Source organism: Erinaceus europaeus, chromosome X (assembly GCF_950295315.1).
Source record: "Erinaceus europaeus chromosome X, mEriEur2.1, whole genome shotgun sequence".
NCBI lineage: Eukaryota > Metazoa > Chordata > Mammalia > Eulipotyphla > Erinaceidae > Erinaceus > Erinaceus europaeus.
Window position 1 is genome coordinate 127,500,809 of NC_080185.1, and position 18,101 is coordinate 127,518,909.

At 41.0% G+C, this 18,101-nt stretch overlaps 1 protein-coding gene across 2 annotated transcripts in view; it reads right to left on the bottom strand.

Annotated features, from left to right (window-relative positions):
* Window positions 1–9,814: 9,814 nt before the first annotated feature.
* NLGN4X (neuroligin 4 X-linked) overlaps window positions 9,815–18,101 on the bottom strand; it is a 144,364-nt gene continuing 136,077 nt past the window's right edge. For both annotated transcript variants that reach the window (XM_060183099.1, XM_007538446.3), the window contains one exon: window positions 9,815–13,400. In XM_060183099.1, the coding sequence (XP_060039082.1) occupies window positions 12,545–13,400 (856 nt within the window). In that variant the 3' untranslated portion in view covers window positions 9,815–12,544. The remainder of the gene's footprint in view (window positions 13,401–18,101) is intronic.

Here is an 18,101-nt window from a genome sequence, read left to right on the forward strand (position 1 = left end):
AACCATCATTACTATAATACTATTATTATTATTATTATTATTATTATTGGGCTCAGAGCCTCGGGCAGGAGAGTCTGTTTGCAGAACCATCATCATCATTATTATTATTATTAGGCTCAGAGCCTCAGGCAGGGAGGTCTGTTTGCAGAACCATAATTATATTATTATTATTAGCCTCAGACAGGGAAATCTTTTTGTAGTACCAGAATCATTACTACATTGTTATATTATTATTTTTATTAATATTATTATTATTGTTGGCCTAGGGCCTCAGGCAGGCAGGAGGCAGGAGAGACTGTTTGTAGAACCATCATCATCATCATATTATTATTAGCCTCAGGCAGGAGAGTGTTTGCAGGACCCTCATTATTATTATTATTATTATTAGCCTCAGATGGGTGGGTCTGTTTGCAGAACCATCATTACTATATTATTATTATTATTGGCCTTAGAGCCTCAGGGAAGCAGGAGAGTCTGTTTGCAGAACCCTCATTACTATATTGTTATTGTTATTATTATTATTATTATCAGAGCCTCAGGCAGGAGAGTCTGTTTGCAGAACCCTCATTACTATATTGTTATTATTATTGTTGTTATTATTATTATTCTCAGAGCCTCAGGCAGGAGTCTGTTTGCAGAACCCTCATAACTATATTATTATTATTATTGGGCTCAGAGCCTCAGGCAGGAGTCTGTTTGCAGAACCATAATTATATTATTATTATTATTAGCCTCAGACAGGGAAGTCTGTAGAACCAGAATCATTACAACATTGCTATATTATTATTTTTATTAATATTATTATTATTGTCATTATTATTGTTGTTATTATTATTATTCTCGAAGCCTCAGGCAGGAGTCTGTTTGCAGAACCCTCATAACTATATTATTATTATTATTATCAGAGCTTCAGCCAGGAGAGTCTGTTTGCAGAACCCTCATGACTATATTGTTATTATTATTGTTGTTATTATTATCCTCAGAGCCTCAGGCAGGAGAGTCTGTTTGCAGAACCCTCACAACTATAGTGTTATTATTATTGTTGTTATTATTATTATCCTCAGAGCCTTAGGCAGGAGTGTCTGTGTGCAGAACCATTATTATTATTACTATTATGATTATCATCCTCAGAGCCTCAGGCAGGAGTCGGTTTGCAGAACCCTCATTACTATGTTATTATTATTGTTGTTATTGTTGTTGTTATTATTATTGTTTTATACCCCTGCCTTCCCCCATCCCGTCTTTTTTGTTTTTCCTCCTTTTGGGGTGCAGCCAGCCCCTTGCTCAGGGCTCCTTCCCAGACTTACCTGCCCCGCACAGGTGTGTCTTCCCAAAGGCTCCAGCAGGTGAAGGGGGCAGAGGGACAATTATTCAGAGTAGATTACTTTTACTGAAGACGGGGATAGCTTTTAAATTTTACAGCTGGAGGAATACTACTCGGCAGTGAAGAAGGAACCGCACTGTGTTATTTCAGGGCAGAAGAAACCGTTTGGGTGGTGACCCAGACGACAAAAGGCACTTAGCCCCCACGTGACCTATGTCCACAGGTGTGCTGCTCTGTGCACAGTCATTACCTCCGGCAAATAAAATAAATTAATTAAAAAAACAAATTTACAAATAAAATAGAAAAGAGGGCCAGGTGGGGGCTCACCTGGCTGAGGGCACCCGTTCCCAGGCACAAGGACCCGGGTTCAAGCCCCTGGTCCCCACCTGCAGGGGGGAAGCTTCACAAGTGGTGGAGCAAGGCTGCAGGGCTCTCTCTGTCTCTCTCACACTCTGCCTCTCTTAGTGGAGTGGAATAAATAGAATAGAGTAGAGTAGACTAGGATAGGAAAGAATAGAACAAAATATATAGAATAGAATAGAACAGAACAGAATATACAGATAGGACAGGATAGAATAGGATAGGATAGAACAAAATATATAGAATAGAACAGAATAGAATAGAATGTATAGGATAGAATGTATAGAACAGAATAGATAGAATAGAATAGGATAGAACAGAATAGGATGGGATAGAAATATAGAATGGAATAGAAATATAGAATAGAATAGAAATATAGAATAGAGTAAGATAGAATATAATAAGAATAAAATATGATAGAATACAGTAGAATTTGGTAGAATAGAATATGGTAGAATATAATTAAATATAGGGAGGCAGAATAGAATATAGTAAAATGGAATAGAAAGAAATTATAATAGAATTGGATGGAGTGGAATAAAATAGCATAGAATAGAAAATTAGAATAGAATAGAATATGCTAGAATGGAATAGAATAAAATGGAATATGATAGAATAGAAATAAATAATGGATAGAATAGGATAGGATAGCCTAGAACAGAATGGAATAGAATAAAATGGAATATGATAGAGAACAGAATAGAAACAAATAATGAATATAATAGAATACGATGAAATGGAATGAAATAGAATAGAATAGGATCTGCTAGAATGGAATAGAATAAATGGAATATGATAGAATAGAATAGAAATAAATAATGGATAGAATAGAATAGGATAGACAAGAATAGAATGGAATAAAATAAAATGGAATATGATAGAATAGAATAGAAATGAATAATGACTAGAATAGAATATGATGGAGTGGAATAGGATAGGATAGGATAGGATGAATAGAATAGAATAGAATAGAATAGAATAGAATAGAATAGAATAGAATAGAATAGAGAATAGAATAGGATGGAATGGAATAGAATGGAATAGGATAGGATAGGATAGGATAGGGTAGGGTAGGGTAGGATAGGATAGGATAGGATAGGATAGGATAGGATAGGATAGGATAGGATAGGATAGGATAGGATAGGATAGGATAGGATAGGATAGGATAGGATAGGATAGGATAGGATAGGATAGGATAGGATAGGATAAGATAGGATAGGATAGGATAGGATGAATAGAATAGAATAGAATAGAATAGAATAGAATAGAATAGAATAGAATAGAATAGAATAGAATAGGGAATAGAATGGAATAGGATAGGATAGGATAGGATAGGATAGGATAGAAAAGAAATAGAATAGAATAGACCAAAGCAACGATTGCCATCTCAACATGCTTCACCTCAGACTGTATCCAGAGACTTCACGTGTGGAATGACAACCCTTCAGCTTCATTACTCGGGTGAGACCTTTCCTTTCATAGTACACTCTAATTTCATCTCAGGTGGTTCACTTTCTAACAAAGTCCCATAACCTAGATATACACCAGTTTCTGTGAGAGAGAGCTTATGTGCACACGTATCCATAAACTACTGCAAAATATATACCTGAAAGCAGGATTACACTAGAGTTTGCAGTGAGTACCCCCCTAATACTTCCTCTCCACTATTCCAAGCTTGGGATCCATGATTGCTCAACAAATTGTTTGGGTTCATATGTTAACTCTTTTTTCAATCACCAGGTTCCAGATGCCACCAGGATGCTGGCCAGGCTTCCCTGGATTGAAGACCCCACCAATGTGTCCTGGAGCTCAGCTTCCCCAGAGACCCACCCTACTAGGGAAAGAGAGAGGCAGACTGGGAGTATGGACTGACCAGTCAACGCCCATGTTCAGCAGGGAAGCAATTACAGAAGCCAGACCTTCCACCTTCTGCAACCCTCAATGACCCTGGGTCCATGCTCCCAGAGGGATAGAGAATGGGAAAGCTATCAGGGGAGGGGGTGGGATATGGAGATTGGGTGGTGGGAATTGTGTGGAGTTGTACCCCTCCTACCCTATGGTTTTGTTAATTAATCCTTTCTTAAATAAAAAAATTTAAAAAATTTAAAAATAAAAAAGAATAGAATAGAATAGGTTAGAATGGAATAGAAAAGGATAGGATAGGATAGAATGAATAGAATGAATAGAATAGAATAGAATATGGAATAGAATAGGATGGAATGGAATAGAATGGAATAGGATAGGATAGGATAGGGTAGGGTAGGGTAGGGTAGGGTAGGGTAGGGTAGGGTAGGGTAGGATAGGATAGGATAGGATAGGATAGGATAGGATAGGATAGGATAGGATAGGATAGGATAGAATAGAATAGAATAGAATAGAATAGAATAGAATAGAATAGAATAGAATAGAATAGAATAGAATAGAATAGAATAGAATGAATAGAATAGAATGAATAGGATAGGATAGGATAGAATAGAATAGAATAGGTTAGAATGGAATAGAAAAGGATAGGATAGGATAGGATAGGATGAATAGAATGAATAGAATAGAATGAATAGAATAGAATAGAATAGGTAGAATGGAATAGAAAAGGATAGGATAGAATAGAATAGACTAGACTAGAATAGAATATGGAATAGAATAGGATGGAATGGAATAGAATGGAATAGGATAGGATAGGGTAGGGTAGGGTAGGGTAGGGTAGGGTAGGGTAGGATAGGATAGGATAGGATAGGATAGGATAGGATAGGATAGGATAGGATAGGATAGGATAGGATAGAATGAATAGAATAGAATAGAATGAATAGGATAGGATAGAATAGGATAGAATAGAATAGAATAGAATAGAATAGAATAGAATAGAATAGAATAGAATAGAATAGAATAAAATAGGTTAGAATGGAATAGGATAGGATAGGATAGGATAGGATAGGATAGGATAGGATAGGATAGGATAGGATAGGATAGGATAGGATAGAATAGAATAGAATAGAATAGAATAGAATAGAATAGAATAGAATAGAATATGGAATAGAATAGGATGGAATGGAATAGAATGGAATAGAATGCGATAGGATAGGATAGAGTCAGATGGAATATGATAGAATAGAAACAAATAATGAATAGAATATGCTGGAATAGAATAGAATATAGAAAGAAAGGAAAGGAAAGGGATGGGATGGGATGGGATGGGATGGGATGGGATGGGATGGGATGGGATGGGATGGGATGGGATGGGATGGGATGGGATGGGATGGGATGGGATGGGATGGAATGGAATGGAATGGAATGGAATGGAATGGAATAGAATAGAATAGAATAGAATAGAATAGAATAGAATAGAATAGAATAGAATAGAATAGAGCAGAATAATCAGAATAGAATAGAATATAACAGAATAGAATAGAATAGAATGGAATAGTACAGAATCTGCTAGAATGGAACAGAATCAGGTGAACAGTCTAGAATAGGATAGAAGGGGCCAGGTGGGAGCTCACCTGGCTGAGGGCACCTGTTCCCAGGCACAAGGACCTGGGTTCAAGCCCCTGGTCCCCACCTGCAGGCGGGAAGATTCACGAGCGGTGGAGCAGGGCTGCAGGGGTCTCTCTGTCTCCCCCTTCCAATTTCCCTGTCCCCATCCAATATGGAATTAAATTAATTAATCGTATAAAGGGTCTCTTAGACTCTGGCATCTAAAGTGCTCCCCAGAGAGACTGTGTAGGTGGGTACAGGAATTGGTATACACACATAAAAAATATATATTCATCTTTTACATTTTCATAATTCTCTCCCCCCCCAAAAAAAAATCCCCCACATACAGCCAGAGAGAATCGAACCAGCGAACTGAAAACAAAACCAAGCAAAAGCAACAACAACAAAATCAGAACAGACACCTTTGTTTTTGTTTTGTTTTAAAGAAGAGAGACACGGTCTTATTTGCACAAAGTATTAGAAAATACTATGATATTTTATTATTAAAAATGCTGTTGAAAATTTTATACACATGTATCGAGCCATATATATATATTTATAGATATATATATATATATAGTTTTTTTTTCTTTCTTTTTTTTTTTCTATCATGACTTAAGGCAAAAATGAAAACCCAAAATCACAAAAGCAGCCAAGAAACCCTACAAAACCTGTTGAAAGTTGAGGAATCATCTCTAGAAGGTTCTTTTTTTTTTTTTCCCCAAATCTCTTTCATTTTTTTTCTTTTTCTTCTTAAATAGATAGCAAGTCTATTCTTTTTTTTCATAGAACTCTATGAAGATTCTACCCAAGTTTCCCAGGGAGAAAGAATGTATTTTCCTTGAAGGTATAAATTAAATTTCTTTCTTTCTTTCTTTCTGTCTTTTTTTGCTAGCCTGTGTGTGTGTGTGTGTGTGTGTTTTCTTATTCAAATGTCACAGTCCTGACATTTCATCATGTCTATTGCTAACAGAACAAGATACAAAACAAAGGCTGACAAGCAGAGGGGGACACAAACCTGTTACAGGAAATTTTGTTTTTTTTTCCCTGCAAAAAAATCCTTGGCCCAACGGACAGGAGAATCAGCCTCCCCAGTCAAATGTCCTATTAGAGCTCAGGGGGAACAATAAATAAAAATAAATCAAAGTAGAATCAAAATGTGAGTGAAGAACTCGCTGCTTTGGAGGTATTGTTTTTTGTTCTATTTTTATTTCTCCTTTAGTTGGTGTTTGGGACTGAACCCAGGTCCCATGAGATGGACAGAGGACGGTAAGAGTTTGCCACTGAACCTGGAGAATGAGACTATCTTGAAACCCAGAGAGGTCTTTTCCCAACATCTCTGACTTATTAGAACTATTATTATTACTATTATAGGGTGCTTATAATTCAAATTTTTTTTTGTCTTTTCTAGGTGTTGTAGGCTTAGGTTAAAAAGGAAAATAATAAATAAAGAAAACAGGCTGGGGAGACAGAACAGGGGTTCTGCACACAGACTCTCCTGCCTGAGGCTCTGAGGCCCCAGGTTCCATCCCCAGCACCACCAGCAGCCAGGGCTCAGGGCAATAATAATAATAATAATAATAATAATAATAATGGTTCTGCACACAGACTCTCCTGCCTGAGGCTCTGAGGCCCCAGGTTCCATCCTCAGCACCACCAGCAGCCAGGGCTCAGGGCAATAATAATAATAATAATAATAATAATGGTTCTGCACACAGACTCTCCTGCCTGAGGCTCTGAGGCCCCAGGTTCCATCCCCAGCACCACCAGCAGCCAGGGCTCTGGGAAATAATAATAATAATAATAATAATGGTTCTGCACACAGATTCTCCTGCCTGAGGGTCTGCATCTCTTATTAAAAATAAATCATAAATAAAACATTAAAAAACAGCAACCCCAGAAGATGTAATGCTGAAATCAAAAAAGTTTTATCACATTTAAAAGGATTCCATATTATTTATGGAAATAAAAATAATAAAAATTAAAAAAAAAAACTCCAGAAGAGTCCGTCTTATTTCTGTCTCTGCGACCATTTCTTTCTTAAGCTTACTTGCAAAAAAAAAAAAAATGCCAAAGGGGGTAAAAATATAGAAAAGATAGGAAAAAAGAAATAAGCAAAACAAACAAACAAACAAAAAAAACAACATCAAAGGGATGCCATTTGAAGTCACCAGAGGCGCAGAAATAAATAAATGAATAAATAAATAAAAGAGGCAGTAGATTCTTGTAAAAACAGTGTCGATTTCCTGGCCCGAGCGTGTGCTAAGAATGTGTCATTACTTCCCCCTTTTTTAATTTATTCATTTTTTTTTGGTTGGTTCTCATTTGGCAAAATCCATGTTTACATAGCTGAGACGGAAATCCACTTCTAAAATCCGAAATAATAATAATAGTAATTATATATATATATATGATTTTTTTGAGCCCAGAGATGATAGAATTAAAAAAATAATTGAATAAATAATAAACCCTGCTAGGCTAATGGTTCTCTCATAGAATGGAAACTAGACTGTTTTTTTCTTTCTTTTTTTTTTTTTTCTTTTTTCTGTTTTGCACCTGCTACAAACAGACTGAGAATTGAGACGGGAAAAAAGCCCACTCACCCCCCCCCCTGCCTTCCTCTCATTCCCCCCAAAACAAGCCTTTTCCTATTTTGGCATCTCCCCCACATCTCCTCGAAGCCACAGACAGAATGGGACTTGTGTTTTTTGATTTTTTTTTTGCTTTCCTTGGTTAGTGAACTTGCAACAACTTTTTCAGTCTGTGATATCAGCCTTGGGGAGGTGCAGACAAGGAAATAAGATGAAAATGAAGTAAAAAATAAAGTCAAATGTGATAGAGAAAAACAAAGATCACATTAAACAGAAGAGAATAGAACAGAACAGAATAGGATAGAATAGAACAGAATAGGAGAGAACAGGATATAATAGAATAGAACAGAATAGGATAGAATAGGATAAAATAGAATAGAATAGAATGATAGAATAATGTTAATGAATAGCATGTAATACAATATGATAGAATATTATAAATAAAATAGTATAAATAAAATAGAATATAATAGAATATCATAGAACATAAAATAGTGTAAATGAAATACAATGCAGTAGAATATGATAAAATAGAACAGAATCGTGTAAACAAAATAGAGTGCAACAAAATATGATAAACTAGAATATCACATAGTAGAATAGAATAAAATAGCATAAATAAAGTAGAAAACAAGATAATATCACAAAATCAAGTAGAACTAAATAAAACAGTGTAAAAAAAACAGAATAGAATAGAATATGGCAGAAGATTAGGACTCCTAGGATTGGATCGAATGGAACAGAACAGAATTGAATTTAAGAACAGAATAAAATTTAAAATAGGATAGAAATAATGGAATAGAACAGAATATGCTAGAATAGAACATGCCAGAATAGAATAGGATAGGATAGGATAGGGTAGGGTAGGGTAGGGTAGGGTAGGGTAGGGTAGGGTAGGGTAGAATAGAATAGAATAGAATAGAATAGAATAGAATAGAATAGAATAGAATTGAATAGAATTGAATTAGAATAGAATATGCTAGAATGGAACAGAACAGGATAGAATGGAATAGGATAGGATAGGATAGGATAGGATAGGATAGGATAGGATAGGATAGGATAGGATAGGATAGGATAGGATAGAATAGAGTAGAATAGAATATGCTAGAATGGAACAGAATAGGATAGAATAGAATGGAATGGAATGGAATAGAATAGAATAGAATAGAATAGAATAGAATAGAATAGAATAGAATAGAATATGATGGAATAGAATAAAATCTGCTAGAATGGAACAGAATAGGATAGAATAGAATAGAATAGAATATGATGTAATAGAATAAAATATGCTAGAATGGAACAGAATAGGATAGGATAGAATAGAGAAGAATAGAATAGAGAAGAACAGAAATAATGAAATAGAATAGAATATACTGGGGTAGGGGTAGATAGCATAATGGTTATGCAAAGAGTCTCTCATGCCTGAGGCCTTGAAATCCCTGCTTCAGTCCCATGCGCCACCATAAGCCAGAGCTGAGTAGCGCTCTGGTAAAATAAATAAAATAAAAAACAAATAAATGAATAAATAAAGAATGGAATAGAATAGAATAGTATAGAATATGCAAGAATGGAATAGAATAGAGTAGGATAGGATAGGATAGAATAGAATTAGGATAGGATAGAACAGAACAGAATAGAAATTAGAATAGAATAGAATAGAATAGAAATAAATAAATAGAATAGAATAGAATAGAATAGAGCAGAACTGATTTTTAAAAACCACACAACGTCTTGGGATGGTCTTGGATCAGGATTTTACATTCTCATCTCACTTGGGATAAATCCTGAAAACTCCTGGAATCATGTAGAACATCCTCTGAGCTCCCAAACCACAAGGCAGAAACTACAAAAACACCCCCCACTACCCTGGAATTGAACAGGCAACATGAAATAAAATGATATTAAAATCAATCGATCGAAAAGGACAGAGAGACTCAGATACAGACAGACAGACCACAGTGGGGAAGAAAGGAAGAAAAAAAAAAATCATGCTTTTCCAAACTGCGGAAAGAAAAAAAAAAATACAAAAACAACTAAACACATGAAAGTGCTATGTATATTTCAATAATTTTTTGTTTTGTTTTTAAATGTTTACTCTTTCATTTTCTCGTGTGTGTGTGTGTGTTGGATTCTATTTTTTTGTTTGTTTTTTCTCTCTTTGAAATCGTCTACAAAGGTTCTTAAATACATTTCCGGCTGGCAAAAAAAAAAAAAAAAACCCAAAAAACTAAAACCTCAGTGTGCAGAGAATCCCAGGAAAACAAGGGCTTCATCTTCTGGGTTCCAGAAGAAATTCTTAAAAAATGAAAAAAAAAAAAAAAAAACCTACCCACAAAAGTGCTTTGTGTGAATTTTTCTCAAGTTTTCCACTCAGGAAGAGGGGACAAAAAGGAAGCCCTCAAGGTGCAGAGACAATAGTATTACTGGATTCCTTCTCCCTTCCATCTGCTTTTGGGTCTTTAAAAAAAAAATAATAATAATTAAAAAAAAACACAGAAACCACCAACTCTTGGAGGAGTGCCTGCATGATTTTTTTTTTTCCTTTTCCGGAGGCTGGGATTATATTCCAGCTCTGTGCAAAGGCGGTTTGCAACAGGTGCATGAAAAAAAAAAGAATAAAAGTTTTGGGCAGAAATGGACGCATGTCCCTTTGCAGGGAAGGTCAGTGGTCTCCCACCCCCGAGGTCTCAGTGTCTTTTGTAGAATTACACATGTCTGTTTCCTAAGGGAACCCCAGGAGGGGCCCCCATGGGATGCATCCTGTAATTTATTTATTATAATAATAATTTTTTTGCAGAAAAAAAAATATTCTATTCTATTTAGGAGACACTTCTCGTTTGCTGTAATCCTGCTTCATTGCATGGACTATATTGAAGAAATACAGGTTCTTGAATCGAAGATGGGCATGACAAATACCTTAGTTCATTCTGTGTTTTTTGTTTGTTTGTTTGTTGTTTTGTTTTGCAGCAATGCAGATGTCTAGTGGTAAGGGAAGGGATCCCAGAGAGAATCTCGTCTGTGTTGTTCCATTCCAGCCGTACTCAATGTCCTTTGCAGAACAGCAGATGTGTGATTGCAGGGGGGGGGCGTCCCTGGGGGAAACCCCTTTTGCAGTCTTGCCACCTGGGCACATTACCTGTTTTGCAGACATGCATGCTTGACTTCTCCCAGAGGGCCTGCCTAGCTGTGGTCCGCCCACCTGGGGGTTTGGCATTTTCTGCAGAATTCAACCGGCTGGATTCCGGACACCCCCTGGGAGAGAAAGCCCTCTGGGACCCTCCCATCTCTGTGCAATGACCATCACCTGCAGAACTGCAGGGTTCTCCCCGGCTCACGCCCTTTGAAGTCTGCATGTGCCTTTTTGCATTGCAGGCTTTTGCAAAATTTAACCTGCTGGATTCCCAACACCCCCCTGGGAGAAAGCCCTCTGGGGCCCTCCCATCTCTGAGCAATGACCATCACCTGCAGAATTGCAAGATTTTCCCCAGCTCACCCCTTCTAAGTCTGCATATGCCTTTTTGCATTGCAGGTTTTTGCAAAATTTAACCTGCTGGATTCCAGACATCCCCCTGGGAGAAAGCCCTCTGGGGCCTTCCCATCTCTGTGCAATGACCATCATCTGCAGAATTGCAAGAGTCTCCCCTGGCTCACCCCTTCTAAGTCTGCATATGCCTTTTTGCATTGCAGGCTTTTGCAAAATTTAACCTGCTGGATTCCCAACACCCCCCTGGGAGAAAGCCCTCTGGGGCCTTCCCATCTCTGTGCAATGACCATCATCTGCAGAATTGCAAGAGTCTCCCCTGGCTCACCCCTTCTAAGTCTGCATATGCCTTTTTGCATTGCAGGTTTTTGCAAAATTTAACCTGCTGGATTCCAGACACCCCCCTGGGAGAAAGCCCTCTGGGGCCTTCCCATCTCTGTGCAATGACCATCATCTGCAGAATTGCAAGAGTCTCCCCTGGCTCACCCCTTCTAAGTCTGCATATGCCTTTTTGCATTGCAGGCTTTTGCAAAATTTAACCTGCTGGATTCCCAACACCCCCCTGGGAGAAAGCCCTCTGGGGCCTTCCCATCTCTGTGCAATGACCATCATCTGCAGAATTGCAAGAGTCTCCCCTGGCTCACCCCTTCTAAGTCTGCATATGCCTTTTTGCATTGCAGGTTTTTGCAAAATTTAACCTGCTGGATTCCAGACACCCCCCTGGGAGAAAGCCCTCTGGGGCCTTCCCATCTCTGTGCAATGACCATCGTCTGCAGAATTTCAGGATTCTCCCCGGCTCTTCTGCAGAATTGCAAGATTTTCCCCGGCTCACCCCTTTGAAGTCTGCATATGCCTTTTTTTGCATTGCATGCTTTTGCAAAATTCAACCTACTGGATTCCGGACACCCCCTGGGAGAGAAAATCCTCTGGGCCCTCCCATCTCTGTGCAATGACCATCGTCTACAGAATTGCAGGATTCCGGGAGACCCTCGGGGCGGGCAGCAGGGGGTCATGAAAACCCCCTTTGACCTCCCATTGCATTGCACGTTTTTGCAAAATCCGACAGGTCCACTCTTCAGACACAGGTCGCTCCCACGGCGGGGAAACAGGCCTCTGTTTGTAGCGTCTTTTTGCAGAAATGACAGGTGCGTGATTTGGGGCGTGGGGCGGGGTGGGGTGGGGTTGAGGGCTCCCTCTCCTCCCCCTAGGAAGTGGGGCATGGAGAAAGAGAAAGAAAGAGAGAGGGAAGAGAAAGAGAGAGAGGAAAGAAAGAGGGAGATGGAGGGAAGCCCAGGGGACTCAGGGGAGCAGGCTAGGTCATACTCGGGTGGTGGAGTGGCCGTGAGGCAGGTTGGTGCTATTCTGGCCGGCAGCGTTGAAGGTGTTGAAAGTGTGCAGAGGCTGTGTGCCCATGAGGGAGTTGGGGATCATGGTGATGGTGTTGGGCGTCATGAGGGGAATGTCGTCCGGCGATCGGCGTAAGGTGAGGGTGTAGTCCGGCGGGCAGGTGAGCCTCAGGGTGTCCTGGGCTTGGATGGCCTCACACTCCTGCTCCTGCCTCAGCTGCTTCCTCTGCAGGGAGAGGAGACCCTCGTTCTGCAGGTGGGTCACGTCGTTGGCCGCGTTCCTCTGCGGGCTGGGCCGTCGGTGCGTCTCGTGCCGACGTTTGTCCTTCTTGTAGTACAGGGCGGCGAAGGCCAGGATGTTGAGGAAGAGCAAGGAGGCCCCCACGGCGATGGTGACGCTCAGCTCGGTGGAGTAGTCGCGCTTGGTCTCGATGAGGACGGTGGTGTCTTCCGAGCCGGGCTTGGGGGCGTCCTTGGGGCCGTGCTTGGGGGCCCCGGCCGCCGTGACAGACGGACGCTTGGTGGTGGGCCAGACCTTGGCGGGCGAGCGGCGGGTGCCGTAGGGGAAGGACGTCATGTCCAGGGGGGGCACCTTGGTGGTGGTGGACACGTACTGGAAGATCTCGTTCAGGTTGTGCAGGTGGGGCACCAGCTCCAGCCAGAAGGCCACCTTGGTGGCCCGGTAGTGGTCTCGAACCCGGGGCTTGAGGCCGATGTGTAGGTAGAGCTGATCCTTGGGGTTGTACTTGGACCAGGCTACCTCCTCGAAGCGGTTGGGCTTGGTGTGGATGAATTTGGTGTCTTGCGGGACGGGCTGGTTGGGGTCCCTGTGTGAACGGACGGACGGGTGGACACACAGGAGAGAAAGAGAGAGACAAGAGAGAGAGAGAGAGATGAGAGAAAGAGAAAGAGAGGAAAGAGAAGAGACACAGAGAGGAGAGAGTCAGAGAAGGGAGAGAAAGAGAAACCAACAGACAGAGAGATGAGAGAAAGAGAGGAAAGAAGAGAGAAGAAAGGAGAGAGAGAAGAGACAAAAAAGAGGAAAGAGAAGAGAGAGAGGAGAGAGAAAGAAGAGAGAGTGAGAGAGAGAAAGAAACAGAAATGAGAGAGAAAAAGAGGAAAGAAAAGAGAAAGGAGAGAGAGAAGAGAGAGAGGAGAGAGTAAGAGAAGAGAGGAGAGAGTGAGAGAAGAGAGAAACAGAGAGAGAAGAGAGGAGAGAGAACAGAGTGAGAGAGAGAAGGAGAGAAACAGACAGAGACAAGAGAGGAAAGAAGAGAGAGAAGAGAGAGAGGAGAGAGTCAGAGAAGGGAGAGGAAGAGAGAAACCAACAGAGAGTGAGATGAGAGAAAGAGAGGAAAGAAGAGAGGGGAGAAGAAAGGAGAGAGAGAAGAGAGAGAAAAAGAGGAAAGAGGAGAGAGAGGAGAAGAGAGAGAAAAAGAGGAAAGAGGAGAGAGAGGAGAAGAGAGAGAAAAAGAGGAAAGAGGAGAGAGGAGAAGAGAGAGAAAGAAGAGAGAGGAGAGAGTGAGAGAGAGAAAGAGAAACAAACAGAAATGAGAGAGAAAGGAGAGAGAGAAGAGAGAGAGGAAAGAGTAAGAGGAGAGAGTGAGAGAAGAGAGAAACAAACAGAAAGAGAGAAGAGAGAGAGGAGAGAGAGAACAGAGTGAGAGAAGAGAGAGGAGAGAAATAGAGACAAGAGAGGAGAGTGAAAAGAGAGAAGAAAGAGGAAAGAGAGAGAGAGAAGAAAGAGTAGAGATATGAGAGAGAGAAACCAACAGAGAGACAGGCGAGAGAAAGAGAGGAAAGAAGAGAGGAGAGAGAGAAGAGAGGAGAGAGAAAAGAGAGGACAGAGAAGAGAGTAAGAAGAGAGAGAGAAGAGAGGAGAGAGAAAGAGAGGACAGAGAAGAGAAAGAAGAGAGAGGAGAGAGTGAGAGAAGAGAGAGAAAGAGAGAAACAGACCGAGACAAGAGAGAGAAAGAGAGGAAAGAAGAGAGGAGAGAGTGAAAAAAGAGGAGAGAGAGAGAGAGAAGAGAGAGGAAAGAGGAGAGAGAGAGAAGAGAGAGGGAAAGAGAGAAACCAACAGAGAGAGATGAAAGAGAGGAAAGAAGAGAGGAGAGAGAGAGAAGAGAGAGGAAAGAGGAGAGAGAGAGAGAAGAGAGAGGGAGAGAGAGAAACCAACAGAGAGAGATGAAAGAGAGGAAAGAAGAGAGGAGAGAGAGAGAAGAGAGAGGAAAGAGGAGAGAGAGAGAGAAGAGAGAGGGAGAGAGAGAAACCAACAGAGAGAGATGAAAGAGAGGAAAGAAGAGATGAGAGAGAGAGAAGAGAGAGGAAAGAGGAGAGAGAGAGAGAAGAGAGAGGGAGAGAGAGAAACCAACAGAGAGAGATGAGAGAAAGAGATGAAAGAAGAGAGGAGAGAGAGAGAAGAGAGGAGAGAGTGAAAAAAGAGACAGAGAGAGAAAGAGAGGCAAGAGAGAGAAGAGAGCAGAGAGAGAGAAGACAGAGAGAAACAAACAGAAAGAGAGAAGAGAGAGAGAGGGAAGAGAGAGAGAGAAAAGAGAGACGAGAGACAAAGAAACAGAGACAAGAGAGAGAAAGAGAGGAAAGGAGAGAAAAGAGTCATTTAAAATATAGATGCATGGTTTATTCTCCCACCCACCCCCATCCATTCACAGAACTGTCAAAAGAGTCATGGCCGCACTTTTCGTTTTGAATTTAAAAAAAAATTACCTTTATTGGGGGTCAGGTGGTGGCGCAGCAGGTTAAGCGCAGGTGGCGCAAAGCGCAAGGACCTGAGTAAGGATCCCAGTTCGAGCCCCTGACTCCCCACCTGCATGGGAGTCGCTTCACAGGCGGTGAAGCAGGTCTGCAGGTGTCTGTCTTTCTCTCCCCCTCTCTGTCTTCCCCTCCTCTCTCCATTTCTCTCTGTCCTATCCCACAACGAGCGACAACAAGAATAACTACAACAATAAAACGACAAGGGCAAGAAAAGGGAATAAATAAATAAATAAATTAAACATCCTCGTTTGAGGCTGCAGAAAGCTCAGAAAGGTGGATGTCAACTTTGTCAAATGCTCCACCCAGGTTCACGACTGAAACCCCCTCCAGGAAAGACATCATGTCCCCAGATAATAACTTGGAGCCATGTGCATATCAGATGTCAGGCTCAAGGGGGCAAAAAGAAAAAGGAGAGGAGGAGGAGGAGGAGGAGGAGAAGGACAAGGAGGAGAAGAAGAAGGAGGAGGAGAAGGAGGAGGAGAAGAAGGAGAAGAAGGAGGAGGAGGAGAAGGAGGAGAAGAAGGAGAAGGAGAAGAAGGAGGAGAAGGAGGAGGAGAAGGAGGAGGAGGAGAAGGTGAAGGTGAAGGAGGAGAAGGAGGAGGAGGAGAAGAAGAAGGAGGAGAAGAAGAAGGAGGAGGAGGAGGAGAAGGTGAAGGTGAAGGAGGAGAAGGAGGAGGAGGAGAAGAAGAAGGAGGAGGAGGAGGAGAAGAAGAAGGAGGAGGAGGAGGAGAAGGAGGAGAAGAAGAAGGAGGAGGAGGAGGAGGAGAAGGAGAAGGAGAAGGAGGAGAAGGAGAAGAAGGAGAAGAAGGAGGAGAAGGAGAAGGAGGAGGAGGAGGAGAAGGAGGAGGAGGAGAAGGAGGAGGAGGAGAAGGAGGAGGAGGAGGAGGAGAAGGAGGAGAAGGAGGAGAAGGAGAAGAAGGAGAAGAAGGAGGAGAAGAAGGAGGAGAAGAAGAAGAAGAAGAAGAAGAAGAACAAGAAGAAGAAGAAGAAGAAGAAGAAGAAGAAGAAGAAGAAGAAGAAGAAGAAGAAGAAGAAGAAAGACTAGTATAGTCATGAGACCTTTGGAATTTAACTCAAATATGCCTACTAGCTGTCTACAAAATGGGGGACCTCCTCAACTCTTCATCTGCACTATTCCAGCCTTTAGGTCCATGATTGCTCAACAATGTGTTTGGCTTCGTATGTTAACTCTCTTTTCAGCCACCAGGTTCCAGATGCCATCAGGATGCTGGCCAGGCTTCCCTGGATTGGAGACCCCACCCATGTGTCCTGGAGCTGCGCTTCCCCAGAGCCCTGCCCCACTAGGGAAAGAGAGAGACAGGCTGGGAGTGTGGATCCACCTGTCAACGCCCATGTTCAGCGGGGAAGCAATGACAGAAGCCAGACCTGCCACCTTCTGCATCCCACAGTGACCCTGGGTCCATACTCCCAGAGGGATAGAGAATGGGAAAGCTATCAGGGGAGGGGATGGGATACGGAGATCAGGTGGTGGGAATTGTGTGGAGTTGTCCCCCTCTTATCCTATGGTTTGGTCAATGTTCCCTTCTTATAAATAATAAATTGAAAAAAAAAAAAGAAAAGAAATTACGTTTAGTGATATATTGGATAGAAAGAGCCAGAAATTGAAAGACAAGGGGGAGATAGAGAGGGAGAGAAAGACAGAGACACAGCTGCAGCCCTGCTTCAATGCTTATGATGCCTCTCACCTACAGAGGACTAGGATAGAATTTTTTAAAACTTACTTTATTTATTTATTGGATAGAGATAGAAATGGAGAGAAGGAGACAGGGAGAGAGACAGAGAGACCCCTGCAGCCCTGTTCCAACACTCTTGAAGCTTCCCCCCTGTGGGTAGGCACCAGGGACTTGAACCCGGGTTCTTGTGCCTGGGAACAGGTGCCCTCAGCCAGGTGATCCCCCACCTGGCCCCTTCTATCCTATTCTAGACTGTTCACCTGATTCTATTCTATTCTATTCTATTCTATTCTATTCTATTCTATTCTATTCTATTCTATTCTATTCTATTCTAGTCTATTCTAGTCTATTCTATATAATTCTAGCAGATTCTATTCTATTCTCTAATATTCTATTCTATATAATTCTAGCAGATTCTATTCTATTCTCTCATATTCTATTCTATTCTCTCATATTCTATTATATCATATTCTATTCTCATATTCCATTCTATTCTTAAATTCTATGCCACTCCATTTTAATGAAGAGAGACCCCTGCAGCCCTGCTCCACCTATCCTGAAGCCTCCCCCCTTGCAGGTGTGGACCAGGGGCTTGAACTCGGGTCCTTGTGCCTGGGAACAGGTGCCCTCAGCCAGGTAAGCCCCCACCTGGCCCCTTCTGTCCTATTCTAGACTGTTCACCTGATTCTATTCTATTCTATTCTATTCTATTCTATTCTATTCTATTCTATTCTATTCTATTCTATTCTATTCTATTCTATTCTATCCTATCCTATCCTATCCTATCCTATCCTATCCTATCCTATCCTATCCTATCCTATCCTATCCTATCCTATCCTATCCTATAATATTCTATTCTATTCTATCCTATCCTATCCTATAATATTCTATTCTATTCTATTCTATCCTATCCTATAATATTCTATTCTATAATATAATATAATATTCTATTCTATATAATTCTAGCAGATTCTATTCTATTCTATAATATTCTATTCTCTCATATTCTATTCTATTCTCTCATATTCTATTATATCATATTCTATTCTTAAATTCTATTCC